This window comes from Didymosphaeria variabile (genome assembly GCF_027946475.1).
Source record: "Didymosphaeria variabile strain IMI 356815 chromosome Unknown scaffold_3, whole genome shotgun sequence".
Taxonomy (NCBI): domain Eukaryota; kingdom Fungi; phylum Ascomycota; class Dothideomycetes; order Pleosporales; family Didymosphaeriaceae; genus Didymosphaeria; species Didymosphaeria variabile.
The window spans coordinates 4,395,395-4,416,430 of record NW_026611622.1 but is presented as its reverse complement, the minus strand read 5'-3'; the positions used below and the strand labels follow the sequence as shown (position 1 = coordinate 4,416,430).

The 21,036-nt window shown below is 51.1% G+C and overlaps 7 protein-coding genes across 7 annotated transcripts; 6 read left to right on the top strand and 1 right to left on the bottom strand.

Moving 5' to 3' along the window:
* Positions 1-1,676: 1,676 nt before the first annotated feature.
* On the top strand, positions 1,677-3,568 carry N0V89_004799 (uncharacterized protein; the record flags this gene model as incomplete). The annotated part of the gene is made up of 5 exons (XM_056213581.1): positions 1,677-1,881; positions 1,935-2,015; positions 2,101-2,768; positions 2,820-3,128; positions 3,179-3,568. 5 exons carry the CDS (start codon positions 1,677-1,679, stop codon positions 3,566-3,568), a joined length of 1,653 nt encoding a protein of 550 aa, XP_056073889.1.
* A 922-nt stretch (positions 3,569-4,490) lies between these two features.
* N0V89_004798 (uncharacterized protein) lies at positions 4,491-7,592 on the top strand (the record flags this gene model as incomplete). The annotated part of the gene is made up of 7 exons (XM_056213580.1): positions 4,491-4,997; positions 5,047-5,240; positions 5,291-5,395; positions 5,453-5,607; positions 5,658-6,607; positions 6,656-7,248; positions 7,304-7,592. 7 exons carry the CDS (start codon positions 4,491-4,493, stop codon positions 7,590-7,592), a joined length of 2,793 nt encoding a protein of 930 aa, XP_056073888.1.
* A 1,648-nt stretch (positions 7,593-9,240) lies between these two features.
* Positions 9,241-9,684, top strand: N0V89_004797 (uncharacterized protein; the record flags this gene model as incomplete). The annotated part of the gene is made up of 2 exons (XM_056213579.1): positions 9,241-9,516; positions 9,568-9,684. 2 exons carry the CDS (start codon positions 9,241-9,243, stop codon positions 9,682-9,684), a joined length of 393 nt encoding a protein of 130 aa, XP_056073887.1.
* Positions 9,685-10,040: 356 nt separating this feature from the next.
* On the bottom strand, positions 10,041-10,910 carry N0V89_004796 (uncharacterized protein; the record flags this gene model as incomplete). The annotated part of the gene is made up of 1 exon (XM_056213578.1): positions 10,041-10,910. The coding sequence occupies one exon, from the start codon at positions 10,908-10,910 to the stop codon at positions 10,041-10,043; it is 870 nt and encodes a 289-aa protein (XP_056073886.1).
* A 794-nt stretch (positions 10,911-11,704) lies between these two features.
* N0V89_004795 (uncharacterized protein) lies at positions 11,705-13,923 on the top strand (the record flags this gene model as incomplete). Its single annotated transcript, XM_056213577.1, has 2 exons — positions 11,705-13,424; positions 13,472-13,923. 2 exons carry the CDS (start codon positions 11,705-11,707, stop codon positions 13,921-13,923), a joined length of 2,172 nt encoding a protein of 723 aa, XP_056073885.1.
* Positions 13,924-14,880: 957 nt separating this feature from the next.
* On the top strand, positions 14,881-15,747 carry N0V89_004794 (uncharacterized protein; the record flags this gene model as incomplete). Its single annotated transcript, XM_056213576.1, has 2 exons — positions 14,881-15,063; positions 15,118-15,747. The coding sequence occupies 2 exons, from the start codon at positions 14,881-14,883 to the stop codon at positions 15,745-15,747; spliced, it is 813 nt and encodes a 270-aa protein (XP_056073884.1).
* A 3,843-nt stretch (positions 15,748-19,590) lies between these two features.
* N0V89_004793 (uncharacterized protein) lies at positions 19,591-20,689 on the top strand (the record flags this gene model as incomplete). Its single annotated transcript, XM_056213575.1, has 3 exons — positions 19,591-19,672; positions 19,718-20,425; positions 20,475-20,689. The coding sequence occupies 3 exons, from the start codon at positions 19,591-19,593 to the stop codon at positions 20,687-20,689; spliced, it is 1,005 nt and encodes a 334-aa protein (XP_056073883.1).
* Between the last annotated feature and the right edge of the window lie 347 nt (positions 20,690-21,036).

The window sequence follows — 21,036 nt, the reverse complement described above, 5'->3', positions numbered from 1 at the left end:
TCAAATGAAGTCTCACGGGTTTAAGAAGGCCGATGGCGGAGCCTCGAATTTCAGAAACATGGGAAAGTTTTTTCTGAACAGGAAGAAACAGTAGTGAGAGATGTGTATGAGGCGTAAGATATCGAAGTATAGACGCCATAGTGAACCTCTGAGAGATGTCGCTTCAAGAGTTCGAAGCCCAGGCTACCGCTTGACTGCCATTTGGCAACTGGGGAGTGACGTTTGTATGACGTGAAGGGTACCTATGGTAGATCCCTCTCGTATGGATTGACACAGCAATGTTCGTACCGTTTACAATCGAGGAAGACATAAAAAAAAAAAGAAAACACGCATTCCCTTTGGTTCGCTGTATCGTTTGTTGGCTTGCGCCAAATTGGCACATAGATTGATTTTCAGATGGTTGCATACGGCATGCACATAGTCAGACATGCTCAGGTTGTACATGTGCAACATTGAAGCCTTGGAGAATCTTTGTGGCCATCCCAAGTTATGTCGTGAAGAAAGTTTCGTTTTCGTGATGAGAAAGCCTTACCGCCTGTGTATATTCAAAGCATTCGTTGAGTTGTAGGGAGGCCGGCAATACGAGGCTGAGGATACCTGCATACCATCTCTTAAGCGAGGCGATCGAGGCGGCTCTTACAGCCTTGCCCTACCAGCCTCGGGCAGCATATAAGACATTCAGCCTGCCCCAGGCAAGAAACTCAGCCGAATAGCCTACAGTGCGACTCTTTGAAACCCGGTCAGACGTCACGCTGCCGCGCCATGTCACCACCCACATTTTCACCGTCAGGTGTGCCACCCCCGGAGCGCAGACACACTGGGGCGACAGGCGCCTCAAAGATGTTTTCAGCCCCAAAACGTGCAGAAAGCTTTGGAATTCAGAAACTGTTTTCCAGAACCCAAAACAAGAAGAAGCTGAGGCAGGAAAGAGTGTCGAGCTACGGATTGGATACGGTCGATAAAAGGGACGAGTTGAAGGCATGGTTAGTGGGAAGATTTGGCGTCAGCGAGGCGGAACTGGATCTTGTCCTTGTATGCGGAAAACCTGCTCTTAAGGCAATATCTATGGGCTAACGTTGTCAGCGACACGATTTTTATAGGTTCATGATTCCTGAACAGGATAAGGTCACTGAAGTAAGTGCGTTCACAGGCTGTCCAGCTCTCGCATTGATATCGCAACAGGAAGACCAGCGAGAAATCGGAAAAAAACGATCGAAGGAGGTTGACAGCGAGGGGGGCGGATAAAGCGGGGCGTAGCCTTACTTCATTGTGTGGTGTCAACTGCCACGGGTAAACCCGTAGCAATAGACATTACGCCCTAGCATCCAAATCTGCCCCGGCCAGTGTCGCAGCTTGGAATTGCCATCATTGTACTGCTGCCTAGTTTGCTTGGAAGGCTGCGAAATATGTCAATGTTCCCTCCTGCGCCCATGTGTTGAAGTCGCCTGCATGTGGCTTTGAGGCGTGGCTCAGCCGCGCCGCAGCTCGCATTCCGTGTCATGCAGCTTGCCAAACCATGTCACCGGACTACGCCTGAAGGCTTTGACTAAAGCCTCGGCGGCAACAATTCATCAACACTGCATTGTCTAGCGCCAGCGAGGGGATGGCAAGAACAGCAACATCTTAAGCTATGCTCACCCTTTGGTGAAGGATCCAGCTTTCACGTCTATCTCGAAATGGCGCAACAAGCACAATCAATCCCTTTCGTTCAATCATATGAAAGATTTTATACTTACCCGCAGAATCTGATCTACAAGCCTACATACAGAGGGGTCTTGAAAGCCTACGACATGCGTTTGGAGACAGCGGAACCGCCTTTCCTAACACACGATGAGAGAGAGGTCAAAGTGCATTTCCGAGACTGGAACCATGATGAGAGACGTAAGTCGCAGTTTCCATCGGAAAGCGTAATCCTGTGCTAATTGACACGAAAGGGTTCTTGAACCACCAGGCTATCAATGAGGACGAGCTGCGAAAACAGCTTGGTGAACATTCGCACGTCGAACCATCCACAGGTGCGGTTTCTTGGAATCTGAATTCAAAAGTCCCTAAATATCGTTTTATGTCAGTCTGACCAATAAATTTTGCGTGTGGTTGTAGCTGACGTAGAGAGATTCCTATACGGCGAGAGCTCAACGGAGCCATTGAAGATAACGCCAAGGATGCTGAAACGATTGTTCACATATTACCAAGTCATGCCAGCCATGGTAGACTTCTTGAGCGTCTTTGCACAACGACTTCCGGAGAAGCGCGAATTAGGGTTCAGTGGCTTCTTTGACCAGGTTACGCTGTCACGTAGCACGGCAGCGCATGTAACTGGACCGTCCCAGCAGGTGACAGCGAATAGTAGACAACACCTAGCAGCACGACCAGGCGGTCCTTATGGACCTGCCGTGAGTGCGTTAGGCTGCAGTGAACGACAATACCAAATGTGCTACAACCTGAAAAGAGTCGCGAGAACCAGAGGAGACGCAAAGAGTGAAGTTGATGATCAGACTTGGTCGATACAGCAAAACGAATTCCACCATCAATTTGATGTCTCGGAAGGTACTGCACTGTGGATCAGTGCTAAAGGAAGAGTCAAGGATTATCGTCAAGAAGTACTGGAGTTGACTGGAGGCACTGCCGGTGTGCCTGAGGATCTTTCTTTCGATAGTCGCGAGCATCGCTTCGCTTCCAGCCTCACAGTTCATCTCATGAATTGCCACTGGGCTTCTCAGGATTGGCGAGATTATGTCAAGTACCTCGAAGATGCTATCGAGCAGAAGGTCCGCTAATTCTTTCCTCCGTACGACATTGTATCACTAACAACTTTAAAGAGCGGTCACATCTTGGTAAATAAGTGGATCAGTAATGATTCTAGCCCTGAAAGTCTCCAAGATGTTCAGTTTTTCGAAGAGAAGGCCACCAATGCCGCCATGGTACTTGACGCAAACATCGAAGTCATGACCTCACTGCGAAATTTTTACGTCAAGCTTCTTGAAAACAATGACTTTGACATGAGAGATCAATGCGCAGACACGGTCGACTTGTTCAAACAGCAGATAACCGACATGATGCATACCTTCACGGGGTATAAGCGGCGATTGCAATTGTTGACAGACGTGACAGAGAACAGAAAGAATTTGGTATGTGACGCATATAATCATGCATAAAGATGAAAGCTTATCGAGTGAAGTTACTCCAAAAACTCCAAAGTCATGCGACGAAGAAGATGGAAGATCTGACGACCATGTCATACCGAGAGACGATCGTGATGAAGGTCATCACCGTTGGGACTTTTGTATACCTACCAGCTACATTTGTATCAGTGAGTATTGCACAGTATTCGTACGAGGCGCTGCTAATTGAAGCCCGAAAGACATTCTTCAGTACTGATATCGTGAAGTACCAGAGCTCACCAGATGGAAAAGCAATGTACTCCGGATTGGCCCTCGAAAGATGGTTGGAAATAACTGTGCCATTAACAGTGATCACGGTAATCATGGGACTCATCGCATTCATCATCGCTGATAGGAGACGCATACGGCGCCTGGCTCCGTCGTACGACGAGAAGAAGGGCGCTTGACAGGGGGGAAGCAACGCTCGGAGATCGCACATGAATTCCTATTGTATTGTGTAACATAGAGAGAGGTACAATATACTGCTTCATACATCTTCTTAAAGTTTGTCTTGTGCAAATTCGTCGTCGTCTCGCGGTGATTCTGGAGATGCGAAGGTAGGATGATACGAGAGCAGTGTGGGTGTGGCTACGGCGCGAACGCGAAGGAGTCACGGCGGCTCGTGCCTGGTCGTCGAGTCAGGGGGCCCACCAAACTACTCGGAACGGCTCCGCCCGCTGGGTGCCGCAGTCTTGTTTGATGACATCGTTGCTTTCGCATCTTCCACAGCAGTTGCCTGGCGATGCGCAGCCACAGTTGAAGATCGCGAAATGTCCCAGCACTTCCACAGTTATGATGATGTGCGATCACTTCGCCACACTGAGGCGCTCGCAGCAAGCCCTAAACGGGACTGGGGGCGCTTCGGAAGAGGAGCTGACAGCCGAATGCTACGAGCTCACATGAACGGGTGCCTGTCGCTCAGCCTAAGGAAATTTTGGGAGGAAAGCGGTCTGTAGAAAACCTGTACTTTCCTCCCAACCGTGCAGCTGAACTGCTCCTACAATCACTCGCATCTCGTCCGAATCGCACCGCAACCCCGACGCGACTTATCTGCTCTCCGCCTACCCTACCCATTCAACGTATGCCCGCCTCGTCGTAGCAGATCTCGTAGTATCTGTTGTCGATGATACTCGACCCGCGCTCAATGCGCCGCTACAATGTCGCACGACGAAGCTGCGCGGACGACAGCGCAATTTTGCGAACAGTTGCGCCGACATACCATCACACCTGCTGAGGGCGAGGGACAACCTTACGTCCGCACAGATGATCTGGTCAGATGGATGACCAACACAACGGGCGCGCAAGACCCAATTGCGAAACGACTGTTGGATGAGGCCTACAAACCCCCCCAGCAGTCAATATGGCTCGGAGTTTTATATCACTTACAAGAAGATCTGCGGCGAACCATACCCACGAGATCGCTGCATCATTGCTTTCAGCATCCTACTGGAAATTGGACTAGGACATTGGATACATAGTGTTCAGCAGGAGGACATAGTCGATCAATTATTGCCCATGCAACTTGGACAGCTCGAGGACAAGTTTAGACATATTGTCGAACAAGGTGCCGATACCACGAGAGGGAAAGGTGCCGACTTTGCGAAACAATTCGATGAAGCGCAATGGAAATATTTCCCGGTCATGTTCACACTCGACATGGACAAGAACTTCTCCGAGAAGCGAGTATTTCCTATCTGCAAGAAAAAGGAAATTGGACGGGGTGGACAGGCTCGAGTATTCCAAATCCTCGTGCAAGCCGATTACATCTCTTCAGAGCTCGATTCTAGATTGTCGAAAGACGAGCACACACGCTTCAAAGATGAGGAGTTCGGCATGGTAAGCTTGCGCCACTCAAGACAACTGCCGTTCTAACGTTTTCACACAGTGCTTTCAGCTTGCGCTCAAGACCTTCGACAGTGCCCAGATCTCGTACTGGGCGAATGAGAAACAGGCCTTCACAGCTCTGCAACAACAACGGAACAAAGGCATGATACAGTGCTTAGGTTACTTTGCGATACTACGTGGTACCACAACAGACGCAAATCCTAGCTCGTTTCGGGAGATGAACATTCTACTAGAGTACGGCCGATTTGATCTGATGGGTATCTTCGGGTTGCGCAACCCGCCAGTTACTCCCCCCCAGAGATCGAAGAATTTTGGCGATCGCTCATCGAAGTTGTGGATGCGCTCAAGGGCATCCATGATCTCAAGACCCAGAATGACCGATATCATGGGTTAGTTCAACTAGCCTTTTTCATTACTCTATGTTCAACGTGTTAACGTCTCCACAGATGGCACAACGACATCAAACCTGAGAACGTTATCGTGGTGAACGATAAATACAAACTTGCCGATCCTGGCTTCGCCAAATTCAAGAAGACGCTTGAGGAGAAAGATGGCGAATCATTTCCTAAGATCATAGCTGAAGGTGGGACCACTACGTATGGTACGTTTTCGATATAATCCGAAATGGGCTGCAAACGCTGATCGCTCAAGCTGCTCCTGAACGCTCCGCACGGAAGAGTGGTTCGAAGGTGGCAGTGTCGCAAAGTGTAGACTTATGGTCTATCGGCTGCATCTTTTCCATGGCTGCTACGTGGATCGTCTTGGGCTATCAAGGCATCAGGCAGTTCGACTACATACGGCGACGCGCCATCGGCGATATCGTTCGGCGTACACGCGAACAGGGCAGCGAGCCGACAATCATGGAGGGCGATTTCTTTCATGACGGAACCGACATCCTTCCCGTCGTGAAAGAGTGGCACAAATATCTCCGTGCTTCGGTTCGCCATACCGATCACGTGACCAGGAAGATGCTCGATCTTACGGAGAATGACTTGTTGGTTCGAAACCGGACCATGTCTGCCAAAAAGCTATATCTTGGGCTCCAAGGGCTACTTGAAGGCTGTAAGAAGGAAAAGATCCCGGAGGGTTGTGAAGATCTACTCGCTGCGCTTCTTGCTCTCGACGAAAACGCAGACAGCGTGCCCGATTCCATATCTAGTCAAGCCAACATACCCGAGGCCGGCTCTGCACCTCGCGAGCAGATACGCAAATTCATGGGTCGGTTAGAGGTCCCTGGCCAACTCCTAAAAACAGCGTCAAGATTCGAGTCATTATCAAAGCTTTCTATGACCAGACCGGTCGAATCCATAACCGACCCAAAGCACTCCCACACGTACAAGAACGGATCCATTGTCGTTCCAAGAGACCTCACCCAACAATCCCCTGAGTATAGTGGCAGGGATCGACCTTTTTCTATGCCGCCACGTCCCATACAACATCGAACCTCAACCTATATGTCGGTCAGAACGGATGATGGAAAGACTCCAGATCCGATCAATGTCATTCAGGCGCATGAAAGATTGTCCAATCGCTCGTTTAAGGATTTTTTGAGCTCAAAGGAAGACCAGTTCGTGAAGACCTACTTTGGCAAGAGAGACATCGTATGTCGTTCCTACCGCATCACGCGAGACACCACTGACCCTGGGTAGAAATTTCTTGTCGACAACTCCTCGAGCATGAGACCATACTGGGCCGAGGCAGTCTATCTCTTGGAGACCCTCGTGTTGATGGCTAAGAAATCAGACAAGGACGGGATGGACCTCTACTTCACAGTACCTAACCCAGGCAAGACGAACGAGAAATCGTTCAAGGCCAGTCTCGAAGGCGAGAAAGATGAAGCCAAATACAGAAAGATCATGACGGACAAAGGTCCCAAGAACGGCATATGGACCGAGACAAATATCATTGCGCCGATTCGAAACATATTTAATGAATTTCTGAGTCCGGACCAGGGGCAGTCCAAAAGCAAACCCAGCTGGCGGAGAAAGACATCAGATGAACGAAAAGCGCTGACTCTGCTCATCCTCACCAACGGTGCTTGGCATGCTATGAAAGACCCGGATGCGATCAACAGCTACATCGAAGAGCTCCTGAAACACCTAACCGCCCAAGGTATAATCAAGAATGACACAGACAGCTCCGAACGATTTGTCAGTATTGAATTTATACAATTCGGGGACGATCCTACAGTTACCGAACGTCTCCGGGCCCTTGACGATGGCATGGAGTTCAAAGGTTACCAGTAAGTTGAAATGCCAAGATGATGCCTCAGAAACTAGCTAACAACATGTGTTCAGGGACATCATCGACCACGAAATGTTCTCTGTCAACGGCGACGTGAGGAAAATGTTACTAGGAAGCTTCAACCCATATATGGACGAGTCCAAGAAGATCCGCCTTGCCTACGAGGACTCTCAAGACGCCCAGACGCCCACGACACAGCCATCGCGTTATTCACTGCCCTCTGGACCGCTGGGCAACGCTCATTTGCAGGGAAACGTGCAGACTGCGAATGGCTCACCGCTTGCACGTTTTCGTTCATCAACGAACAGCACAGGATCGACGGGTTATTACACGCCGCCATAGACTCGACAAAACCTCGCGTTAGATTCCATGCCATTCTTGACAATGCTGGCGTATCGCAACACCGTTGCTAGCTTTCGTGCGTCGCAGCAAAAGAGGTAAGCTTTCTGGTTGGGCCACACCATTACCCAATACGAACTCATAATTAACGTGCAAGCCCAGATGATCCATAAAAACACCAGCGCCGCGCTTCCCTCGCTGAAAAACAAGCTCAGCGCGTGGCACACACCTTCTAAGACCCTAGAACGCCTTTGATCATCGCCGTGAGTAGCATTGCAGCAAGAATAGCAGCGAAAGCAGCGACTTGAGAGAAGAAGAGATTCGTGTCAATGAGGAACCGTGAAGCAGGAAGGAAGAACGAGAAGAAGGAAGGGAGTGCGACTCTTGTCGCAATGCCGCTACCAATCATATTGATGATGAGGAAGGCCAGGAGAGCGCGACGGATGGCTGCCACACTTGAAAAGAGAGTGCCGAAGGTGTGGCCCAATTCCGCGATGACGGGAACAAAGATGTTCGTTTAGCCGATGGCGAGGGAGGATTGGCAGTGAGGAAGAAAGATATTGAGGCGTCGTCTCCGTCAGTGGGAGGCAGACGTGGTGGAAGGTGTAGCGTACCACCAGAAGCATTGTCATAGCTCGGGTACTCCTCAATCTTCGCACCATCCTTGTTCCCGCCCATTCCGCCTGCAATGTGTGCAGCGTTACATCGTTTTCAACTTTAACGTCCAATGGTTTGCTGATGGTGTTGCTTTGCTCTTCGCCATCACTAAGATTTTGCGGCTATCGTAGTGGCGCTGGGATAAATCGACTAGGAATGAGACCAAAAGTGTCGCACCTGACCGTACACCATGGAAGAAGCAACGATCGATCGTGACAGGATATGGCAGAGTTCCGGAAGTTTTTGGTGTACTAGGTGTTACAGTACAGCAAAAACAGACGCTCGGAGACCGGTCTCCGTCTCTGTAGCGCACGCTACCCGAACATCGCTGTAAAACCATTGCGACTCTGCAAACCCTGACTATGCCACCCGAATCCTCCCGTAACACATAACGTTAATAATATCTTACGGTCAGCCGAGCACTTTCCTGATCGGCATACGAGTAAGCAGGCGGAACTCCACAGGCGGAGTCCCACCACCGATTTGCAACGGCCTTATATAAAGCCACTCAACACGTTGACCTTCGCATACCGTACTAAAACGAGCTTAATCCTTAGCATCTTCAGGCAGCGTCAACCCTAAAGTACAATTGTGACAGCACGTCATTACCATCATGCCCATCTCCGAGCTCGTAATCGGCACGCTCCGCCGCGAAGTCGCCCAAGCAGGCTTGTCGCACATCCGAAAGAGCACGCCGCAGATCTTCAGCGCCGTGCCGGGGAGTCTGTCGAATAGTGTTGGACACGTGGTGAAGCATAATGGGAAAGATGTATCTGAGGAGTATAAGCCTGTGCTGGGTCTCGGTGAGCGACGTCTTTCTCCTCCGCTTCTGCACTTCCCCTACTGTTTACCACTTTGAGATCTTCACCGTGTCAAGAGGCGTTATGTGGGGAGGCCGAGCAAAAGAACTATACTGGGCTGACAGAGCGAAGAATGGGATCGCTCCGAGTCCTTCCACACTTTCTACCCCTCCTCCCCAGCGTTCCAATCCTTCATGGGCGCATTCGTGCCCTACGCTGCGGCGAAAGCCCAGCCGCAACTCTTCGAACCCACCCCCAATTCTTCCAGCTTCCAGGATCTGCTAGCCCAAGGTGCGGCGCGGATATTCATCGCTCCTGCTGCGGCGAGCAAGAAGAGTGAGATATCAGCGGCTTGGAGTAAGATTTTGGAGACGGTGGGTAAGGACGGGATGGCTGGACAGTGGAGTGGGTGGGGTGTTGAGGGAGATGAGGGGACGTGGGCGGGGATTCTGAGCTGGAAGGGTGGGGAGGTGAGTGTGATGTGCGGTCCGAGTGTTTGATGTGGATGTTAACTGATACAGGAACTTGAGCGGTCGTCTACGAATGCGAGTGTTGTTGAGGCGGTGCAGGAGCTGAAGGGGCTTGCTGAGCTTGACGAGTATGAGGTTTCGTTTACGTCGACGCCGGATAGTGCGTAGTAGTGTGTCTATATTCGGACAGAGTTGTGATGACCTGATATTTATATATGGTAAGGCGCGGAACAACATTTCGAGAGATTGAGGTGTCTAGAGAAGTGTAAGAGAGATAGCGCAAAGGATGCTGTCAGATCATGTAGAAATATAACGCCACTCCATATGATATTGCACGCCTGTTTGCGAGATGAAGGACGCGGAGATCTATGCAACTTCTTCTGTCATCGAGTTGCGGTATCATACCAAGCGTAATCGTACTGGACCGCATATCCAAAAGAATCTCCCGTTTTGGGAAGGAAGCACAATGAGAGTAGACTCTTGGAAAATGGAGAAGGGCATCATGTGCCTACTTGTCGCGTGAGTCAGCCGGCTTCAACTTCGAGCAGGCCTCTTTCTACTCTTTGATGAACCAGCTTCGCCCAGAAGAAAACAAGCAGATGGGTTTCGCATTGCTCAAAAGTAGCTCCTATTATTCTTTCTTGGTATTCTTGCATGTCCTCCAATAGTATGTCGACTTCAGAGCGTGGCACACGCATATGTTTGGCAATCCTGAAGACGATGTAGATGGATCGGAGCCGCCGCATCAGACGAACAACGCCTAGGAATTCCTGCATAGGCTCAAGAAATGGTGTCACGAATGTGCGATTATCGCTCTGATAGGCCTTCGAGATTTCGGAGAAGTCCAAGCGAATAGAGCGGATGTGTTCAAAGTGCGTTCGGGGTATACTGTGAGAGAAGGCGACCAGATGCCTAGGGTCTTTGAAGACGAATCGCGTCTGGGCGTATAGCATAGGGAGTGTTTCTTTGTACACAAGACGGCAGGTTCGGAGCAACGCTGTGTCTACACGAGACTTGCGCATAAGATGGCTTGGGCTGACTTTGTAGAGATCACCGAGGCCAGGAGGCGTGCCGAGTTCCAGCTCGCAGGCGCGAACACGTAATTTGTGCAAGCTTCCTCGATGAGATGTGATGGGGACAGTGTCGATGAAGACAGCCCCTGTGTCGAACAAGGCTTGCTGGAAGATACGGGTACGAATCTCGTATGGCAGCTTGGCAAAGAGTGGCGAGAGATGTTGACTTGATGTTCTCTTATGGTGACTGAGTATCTCCTTTACTTTCCCACCGCCAGGCTTCTCGGTGGAAAGGGTATTACGCCGATTGAACTTGCGTCCTTGACGTGCAAAGTGCAGATCGGACATGCGCTCGTCTACGGATAAACCATTGTGTATCATATCGCTGGCAACTTGGTCCCTCGGCGTGGTCCAGCAATAGAAACATCCACAAGTGAAGGGGCATAGTATGTAGTTCAAGACCAAGAAAAGTGTATCATATCGATATGCGTAATACTGGAGTTTTGTGTCTTTTGGCTGCCAGGGCTCCTTCGGAAGGACCATGTCGACTTTGCGATGGTGTAAGGCCCGTCACAGTGTCATTAGCAGGTGCTCCCATGAACGAGGCCACAGAGAACGGGAGGGGCGATGGATGTCCTATCGGTCGAAAAGTTGCGGTGTACCTATGCGACCCCTGCGAAAAAGGCGCAGTGGGGCGAGCCCCGCGGGCCATTATCGTCCCCGAACAGCGAGAGGGAATGTCGATGCCTAAGAGTGCGCTCGATGGCCTATGGTGTATAGTTGCGTCGTATGTGAAAGCTGAGGAGCGGAAAGGTGAAGTAGGAAATGTAGGTGCGTCCAATCGGGCAGCTGCATGCAGGTGGGAAGCGGCAACGCAACCGGGTCGCGGCTTCCTCCTACCAACATCCGCCCGCGTAGATAGCTGGGCACGGGATCATAGCATTCGTTCTCGCTTGACGTGCGCCTCATCCTCTTCGCTGCCTGTTTCGTCTTCCAACGTCTGTGAACATGTCTGACTCGATAGGCGCCAAGGCTCGTATTCCGGCTCGTATTCCGCACGGCTGATGATCCTCAGATGTCGCCAGCCTCATCCGGCGCGCCGCTTCGCGCGGACGTGTCTTCAATCCATACACGAACCCTCTGAGCCTGCGTATCGACGTGCGTGATTGCATGCCATGTCTCAATTTCCGTCTGTACCTCCTCCAGGAGCCTATGTCCCGCCGAATCAGCAGCCACAGTCACAGGGCTTCACACAGCAGCAGCAACCCCACTATGGCTCCCAGCAGCCCCAAGCGCCTTCGCCGTACGCATCACCCGCTCCAGGGCATCCGTCGGCTTCTCAAAAGCCCAAGCTGTTCGGACAGGTGTCCAGTCAGTTCAATCAGGCGGTCACGCAAGGAAAGCCTATGTTAGATAAGTTGGGGAAGTCAATTAGCTCCAAGCTAGGCAACAAGCACTCAAAACCAGTCTACAACCCACATGCTACACCTCAGGGAAGCTACCAAAACTACCAACAGAACCAACAACATAGCCAACCCCACGTTCAACAATATCAGCAAGCTCAGCCGCAAAGTTACCCAAATCAAGGCCAACAATTCACTCCTGGGGCACAGAGCGTGTATCAAACACCACAGCAGTCACCATTCACGCAATCAGCATACGGGACTCCTGGTTCGGGCAATTCGGGACAGAATAACTACTTTTCTCAGCAAGCACCGCCAACACCACACCAACAGGTTCCTCAGCATCAGCAAGCTCCGCAACAAGCTCCCTATCAACAAAGTAGCAGTCCTAGCGTGAACACTAATTCAGGAGAACAAGGTCACAACCATAGCCAGCGGCCCGGGCAGCCCGGACAGGTACCCTTCTCCCAGGCGCAGCCTCATCAAGTATCCCAACAGACACTCTACGGACAGCCTCCGGGCCAGCAGACCGGAGTGATTGGTGGGGCGCAGTCACGTTTGCAGAACAATTTTCAGCAACCTCCGTCATCTGCACATGGTCCGCCTCCCCCAGAACAGCAGCAACAACATCAACAATGGGCACCTCCGTCTCCTTCACCGCATCAGCATACTTCTCCCGTACCTCAATCACCAGCTCAAACCCCAGGAGAGCAACAACAGCAGCAGCCGCAGTGGAATTATCAGACCCATGCGCCGCAGCAACCTGTCTCACCTGCGCCTCAGTCACCGGCCCACTTCAACCCAACTCCTCCACCACAACAGTACAACGCAGCACCGCCTGTTCCCATGCATCCTAATCAGCAACAGCCGCAGCGATCTCCGCATCTTCAACATCAGCAATGGACATCAATGCCACAGGTAAGCCCACAGGCACAGCAAGTGGAACCCTCGACCAGCGCGAGCCATCCACCACCACAATCGTCCGAACTTCAAAAGTCTGCCACTCCTGCCGCGGTTCCTCAGCAACAGCACTCTCAAATTGGGCAACAACGACAGCAGCCACCCCAATCGCCTACTTCAACGTCGCAAAGTGCTCCTTTGAAGTCTAACCCCACGGAATTCATTGCCGAACTGCCTGCTGATCTGGGTAGTCTGAGCCTGGCAGAAGGTTCCAAAACAGATCAAGTCCCTTCGAACCAGTCACAAGCTGCGTCGTACCGAGCTTATAGACCAGTTTCGGGACACAATGCTTCTCCGGGACCTGGTTATACTATCGCACGACGCGCTGTAAGCACAAGTAGCCTGCCTCTAGCGGACCCATGGAGGTTTGCGGATCCCATCACTGAGTTACCGACCCGAGAGTTCTACATTATTGCAGACCTTGTTTTCGACAGTATAGACAGAAGATTCGAACCTCAGACCACAGGACTACTGGAAGCAAGCAAAGTATTGGAAAGCTGGAAAGCGCAGCAACTGCCCGAAGAGGCTGCTAGTAGGTCCCCAACACATATAATATGAGCATATTATTAATAATTATAGAACTCTTTGCACACGATTCGTACAGCGCCTTTGGGAAGATCTGGAGTCTCGAAGGGGTCCCACACGTGTTGGTGCCATGCCAACCTTCGCTGATGCCTACGTGGAACTTTCAGCAACAGACACATTCGCAGGAGCTGAAGTTGCAAGAGGAATCGACATTAGTGACCGCTTCGTATCCAGTGTACATGCCGGCTCTCAATCGCGCAGGCTGGTACAAATATGCCTTCCTCAACTGGCTGCATCAGCCGGAGGATCTAGGGAAGATGCTGTCTGCTTTCTGTGCGGACACTTACAACCCCGGCATACTCAACCAGCCGGACATTCAGAAACGCGATCGAAACGAGTCGCCTGCCCTCGTGGCAAGGGCTACAGCGACCAGTAACACGGCTGTCAGTCGCGTGTGCCAAGAGGTGGTTGCGCAAATGCAAGGCACCTCACGAGACGGCAAGTAAGGTGGTCCTCAGCGACAGGCACCGCAAGGAGCGCGGCAAGCACGATGCAACGGCGATGTGCACTGAAAATGCACAGCTTGCAAAGCCAGCAACAATTCAACGCCATGATGAAGCACAAGACGACTCGACGAAGGAATTTCAAAGTGCCGGCAACACGTACCGTCCGCAATGTCGAATGTCTGACCAGGTGGACTTCGGTATGAAAATTCGACGAAGGGTGCGACATGTCTTACCATGGTACATTCTCCAAGCCTCAGAACGGGTGGTCTGGCCGCGTGTTGGATTGGCAGCCTTGCAAAGTCCGGCATCTCAACGGGCAGCGGGTGGGGCGTGTGGCGCGACGCCACGTTCATCTCAATTTGCGTTTATCTTCAATAACAACATCGGAACCATTGGCAATATTGGTGATGCCTGCCACGTCGTGCAAGGTTGATGAAGCGCAAATGTCTTTCACGTGCTTCATTTCGATCGAGTCCGATCTGGTGCATGACGCTGCATCTGGCTGGCAAATCCACTTGCTTCCAACAATGGCTTGTTGTTTGGCGCGCGCCCACAATATCAACGGCAAGACGATAGACGGCGGGCTCTAAAAGGTCGCTAATGCGTCATTCGTAATTTAGACTCAGGGGTGCAGCCTCCAAGCCTTGGAATCTGCAGGCTAGCCACGCACTTGCCCCATTGGGGCGGGGATGGGCAGGCACGCCCGCCAGTCGATCGTTGTTTCCTTGCTGGTTGCACCAACAATCAACTTGGACGCGTACCAGCCTCCTCGCCGGTTTTCATCCACTCCCACCCCCATATCTTCTCGCGCTGCACTTTTACCCGGCAACAGTGTTTTGGACACTTTTTATCGCTCTCATCCCATAATCTCCCCTTCCATTATTTGGTCGCGCCCTCGCCAAACTCTCGCCCCGCAACAAACATCCATATCCCTGCGCATAACGACCAACCTCCACGATGCGCACGGCCACAGTTCTCGCTGCGCTCTCTTGCGCGGCCACAACCTACGCACAAGCTGTTGAGGTTGGCATCGAGCCCAGCTCGTCTGCACCAGAAGGTTGCGACCGAAGCCCCAAGGGCAACTTCACAATTGGATACATTTCCGCGTCCGCAGTGGCAAAGCGCGAGACAGCTTTGGCGGTACGTTCGAACCATCACTGTACGCAGTGATACGAGCTGACACACAGCCTTTAGGATGCTAATGGCTCCCTCTACCTCACGCTCGTAGACGGCGTCCTCACAGACGGCTTCGGTCGCACAGGCTCCGTCGTCGCAAACCACCAATTCCAATTCGACGGCCCCCCACAAGCAGGTGCCCTCTACACAGGCGGTTTCTCCGTCTGCCAGAACGATTCCCTCGCCATCGGCGGCACAACGCGGTGGTGGAACTGCCTGAGCGGTAGCTTCAACAACCTCTACGACGAGTCGATAGGCGCGCAGTGCAACGAGATCCGCATTCAGGCTACGTTCGTCGACCAACCGTCCTCGTCCAGCTCGTCTTCCGTCGCTTCGAGCACAGCAGCGTCCTCTTCGAGCGCAGAGTCGTCGAGCGTGATGACGAGTGTGACGAGCGCCAACGGCACCAGCTCCACCATTACGAGCTCCCCCGCCAGCTCAGGCACCCTCTCTGCTATCCCGCTCACCTCCATCAACGGCACCAAGCCTAGTGGGTCGATTAGCCGCGTCTCGTCCGCTACTCCCACGGCGACGTCCTCTGAAAGCGGCTCGCCCCAAGCCCCTGACGCCCCGGGCGCTGCTGCCCCTATCGCTGTGTCGACGTTCGGAGCTGTCATCGGGCTCTTCGCTGCGGCGTTGATGCTGTGAGCGGATGGACACGCACACTTTTTCATCTTTCTTCAATAAGCATTTTTCGGTTTCGCCATCAACCAGACGGCGTCCAGCTGGAGTCGATGTATAATTTGGCACGGCATGGGGCGGTTGCGTATCGTATTGGTAGCATGACATGGCTGGCGTTTACGGACGGCTTTTTGGCTTTATCTGCATTGATAGACATTTTGGGGGGGGGCTATTCTTCGGTATATAGATGTTGGGTGGTTTGGATTGGATGATGGGAGGAGAGACTCACGACTTTGTTAAACGGAGGGGTGATGATTGGATTGGGTGGGATGGGGTGGGGTTGGTTGGTTGATTCATAGATAGATGAGACAGAGACTGACTGAGGTGGATTAATTGTAATGCATGAGGTTTAAGGATAAATGTATCGTAACGTAGGGCGTGCGATGATTTCGATAAGTGTTGAATGGTGAATGGAAGTGAGGTTAGCTTTTGGAGCTGGGGCTGGAGATCTCGTGAGTTGGTGTGCGCGTGATGCGTGATGATTATTCACTTGTTGGAATGTGCTGAGAGAGCTTGCGGGGAGGGTTGCGTGCTGGGTGGGGGAAGGTGTGGGCTGTGTATTTCTTACTAGAGACTTTGAGGGGTGGTCTTTGACTTTCCTCGCTGGATACTAAAGGTGAGGATCTAGGCGGTTCATGCGTGCGGAGAATGAACAGGTGGGAGGATGTGTGGGAGACGGAGGGATGTGTGGCTCCTGGGACTCCACTCCCTGTGTAGATCGGACCGTTGACTTTACTTTGATTTTTTCTCAGGTGTGGTGACGGTTTTATTAGGGAGGGTATGCGGGTGTATGTGGATGGGTGTGTATGGGTATGTATGTATGTGTTTGTATATGTATATATGTGTGTATGCATGTGTCTATGTGTGTGTGTGTGTGTGCAAGTGTGTGTTAGCGGGATAGAACTACGACTTGACCGGGTAGGCTACGAGGATGAGCAAGATAGGAGAAAGAGGTTTTTCTAGCGGATGTAACGAAGGATCTGGTTTCGAAAAGGGGGTTGTGGGAAAGGATACTTGAGGTCTGATTACTTGGTGGTGGATGGTCAGTGCTGATCGTTGTAACATGCGGTGATGCATCACGCAAGCAAGGGCGTCAATCTACATAAAGTTCTGTCTCTAACAGTTTGTATGTGCTCGAAGCAGCATGTTTCTCCATGAACGGTGTATGGATTCGGGACTTCAGGGGAAGGCTGAATGATCCTTTGTGGGTGTCATTGTATATGATGGCACAGATCTATATAGAGAAATTTGTGCAACATTGGATGCCTGTGTGCATGATCGGTAAGGTCTAGGTGGCGCAAATGTTGACAAGGGTGTGGAGGATGTGTATAGAAGTGGGAGAAGCGATGAAGGGTTTAAATGCGCAGCTCCCAGTGCTAGCAAGCCCTAATGTGTGCCTCGATTATATTGTAGGTATTGCCACTTATCAACAAGCTCAATTAACTGATGAATGTTCCCATGTACGTTGCCTAGTAGCACGTGATAGAAGTGCCGAAGGAAAACATGCTTATGGGTCGCGCGATTTATGGATTTGATCCCAAATTACCGCTCACAAAAACTACCAATACTGCGGCATACCTGTGCACCGTTAGTGTTGAAAAATGGACAGCCATTCATGGACTCATACGCTGCAGTCGCGGCGAAAACCTCTGACCTCTTCGCCGCTGTGAATACCCCAATACTTCCAGCGAACAGAAGCATGTAGACGCCTATCATGACAAGTTTCACAGTCGGCCGTGTGATAACGTAGAGGGTGATGATTGCCACGAAGAGAAGGACCACGGCCATGAGGATGCTGATGATGGTGACGAATCTGGCAATCCTTCGTTCTGGAACGTACACCATGTCCCCGTCCCTTTTTCCAGACTAATGAGGTGTCATCACATCAAGGTCTTACTAAGAGATACGACGAAAGACTTACAGCAAATAAAACTGGGAGATATCTTTGCACGAAAAGGGTTAATCTATCCTCGTACTCGGGCTGCTTGAGCAGGACAAGATCTTCGTTGGTACTGTACAGCTCTGTACTGTACCCCGAGAAGATAGGATCCCAGCGATTTACAGTCTTGTCAAAACGTCTCGAGGCATAGTGGATGGCGTCGAATGTGCGGGTGGGAGGTGGTTTGATCACTGCGAGCGTACTCTCGAAAAGAAGTGCCTCTCCTGCATCTGTTTTAGTGCGTATCTTTACCGTAATGTATCCGGAACTCACTGTACTCCTTCAACTTGGTCCGGATTTTCGACACAAGCTGAATGCGCCTTTTCTGCCTCTCATTCCCGGCTACGTCGGCTGCATCTCTAAACGACTCCCAACTCGTGGCCGCGTCCATGGTGATCTGATCTTCGAGCTCATTGCTGCCTAAGTTTTGATCTTCCTCGTCGAATTGATGCTACATTCAATTTGGTTAGATAAACATCATGCAATTATCACATTTTCAAAGTTCGACATGCCTGCTTAGCTTCCAGTTCCGCAAGCTCACTTTGAAGATAGAGCAGGTTTCGCGCAGCGAGCTTATCGAAGCGTTTGAAAACTAGAGACGTACGGTCGGGATCGCTCGAGATGAAATGTGCCAGTGAAGGGAACCCGTCTAACGGGCGTAAGTTATTGCCTCCTGATTCTACATCTCTGTCACCCGTTTCAGTAGGCATGAAGAAGCTTCAAACACCATAAGGCTGCGAAACATCAGGAGAATTTGAAGATTATCTCTTTCAACCGGTGAGCGAACGTGACGAGGTTGCCATGCGCACCCCGCCTTTGGTCCACCTATCACATCTCGATAAGGCTCGCCGTACAGCGAACCACGGCAGAGCACAGCCTACCTTGACCGGTCGTAAAATCCCATATGGAGTCCTTCCCTGCATCGCGGAACTTCACTCTGTTCTGCCTTTTTTTGAGATGCCTCACGGTCTCGGTGGAGTACCCTTTGATGTGCTCCACCATGTCGCGTCTTTCCTCAGTCCTGACTCGCTCCGAAATCTAAGCTTCACCAACCGCAACATACATGATGCACTGAGCCAGGTTCGTCGTTACAAGTTGGCCGGCAAAAGTCAGTACCATATCCACATCCACTGTTTGCGATTAGAACTCAACATAAAGATCAGTAAATCAAGAGATCATCTCAATTGCCAGTGTACTTTGGGATAGGACCGAAGACAATGCCTTGGCTCTAAAGTTGGCGCAGCTTGCTTTAGGGTCGACCCAAGAAAGTAATGTCCGTGGACAAATTACGCCTGTGCCGTTGACAGCGACCGCGCTCAGTGCTTTGGCTCAGTTTCAAGTATGTACGACCTCTTGAATTTTTTTTTTTTTTTGAAAAAGTTGAGTTAACCTTTCAGGCTCATCATGATCCTTGCTTGGCCGTTTTGGGCAATTCCAATCTTTCCACTTCGACTCGAACTCGATCAACGGATTCTTCTTCCGCAGAGTTGAACGCTTTTGAAGCAGAAAAGAAACATACGGAAGTTGAGGCAGCACAAAGTCAAGCGGAGTTGTTGGTATCGCTAGCCGCTTCGACCAAGGATCTGACTTCCCCAAGGGCTACGGAAAAGCTTGGTATGTGCGGTGCCGTCGGGGCCCCACAACCTGCAGCACATAAAGCTGGGAACGTTCAGGTCGATATTCACCAGCGATGGTTGGCGGCGTTGCAGTCCCAGGCGAGAGGCCGACATGCTCCTCGTCGTGCCAACGGATATGAGGATGTTCAAATCTATGATCCTGACCTGACCCCGGGGTACAAGCCCTCGGAATTGCCGAAATTCCGGAAAGGTCTGCCTCTGTGCTTCTCCACGACGGCCGGTAGTCATAATATCATGACGAAGTATGACACTGGAACGATGGCAAATCACATGTCACTCGACCTTGCAAGAGAATTGGGCTACGATATAGATTACAGTCCCAGTTCGCAAGGCCAATTCACCTTGGCTAACGGAAAGATAGTCACCGCGGTAGGATGCATCACTACCGACGTTACGTTCTTAGGAGATGGAAGAGAAGAGGAGATGACATGCTACTTCAACGTGTTCAAGTCCCTTGCCTTCCCCGCTCTCATTGGCATGGCATTTTTGCACGCGACAGAAACGCTTTCGAAATACACCTCGCGTCTAGTGGACCTGCCGATTGACTGCAGACGTTCGCTAAAACTGTGCTCTGTGGGTGAAGCCACGAATCGCGTGCTCTGCATTATCAACGGGAATGGCGTTACTGCACACGCAGATACTGGTGCCGAGATAGCGCTCGTCAGTGCTGAGTACGCATCAAGAAAGAACCTGGTTGTTAAGAAACGCTGTGAAGAGCTGATGCTCGCAGACTGCAGCATCGTCCACACACTTGGTTTCACGGATGTCAATTGCCAGCTTATGAATTTATGGCCACCCAAAACAGTACGGCTTCATGTGTTTGCTGGCCTCCAGTATGACATCCTCCTGGATGAAGATCTTGTCAACGACTTCGATCTTTTTAGAAAAAGGTCGTATTCACTTGTGAACGGCATGAGGGAGATAAGCCCCGGCATTGCTCCAGTCATACACTTGGGGAGTAAACTTGAGCGCGGGTTGGCAAATGCAGGGGACAAAATGAAAGGCTGGAGTAAAGGTCTCTTCAAATCAAACACGCAAAGTACATCCCCTTCAACGGGGACAAGCCAGGGTACGATAACCCCCACGTACACAAATCGCCTAACGCTAACAAAACACAGGTGCTCCTGAAGGCATCGAAGCAGCAATTAGAGAAAAGAAGAGAGCAGAACTCCGACAGCGCATCAATGATCTCGTCCAGGAACACAACAGACACCGGCAGTGGGCAAGCAAGCAATCGTTGACGGAGGCACAAGCACAGGAGGAGATGGACCGGCTCGCGGCGTACGAGCGGGAACGTGCATCGCTCGACAATGAACTGCGCGATTTGAGCTGACAGTTTCCTGTTCGAACCTCCTCGCTTCCATCTGTAGAGATCTACCAATGTAGCGATTAGTGAACAAGTTGATAGTGTAGCATCTTGCGATATGCACCATCCCTCATTATCTCTACTTGAAGCAACTTTCAGCGATCACGTGTTTTACATCGTAGACAGGCAAGAATCTGCGAACCAATAGCTTTACTTTTAACCACACATAGGATACTATAAAGGTGAGGCTGGGAACACCGAAAATCGCCAGATTCACATTCGCTGCATAGTATTGAGACTGGCTCGGATAATATCGAAAGCCTGCACTACCTTCGACACTATTCGCGCATAAAAAGGTATCCCAACGAATATTC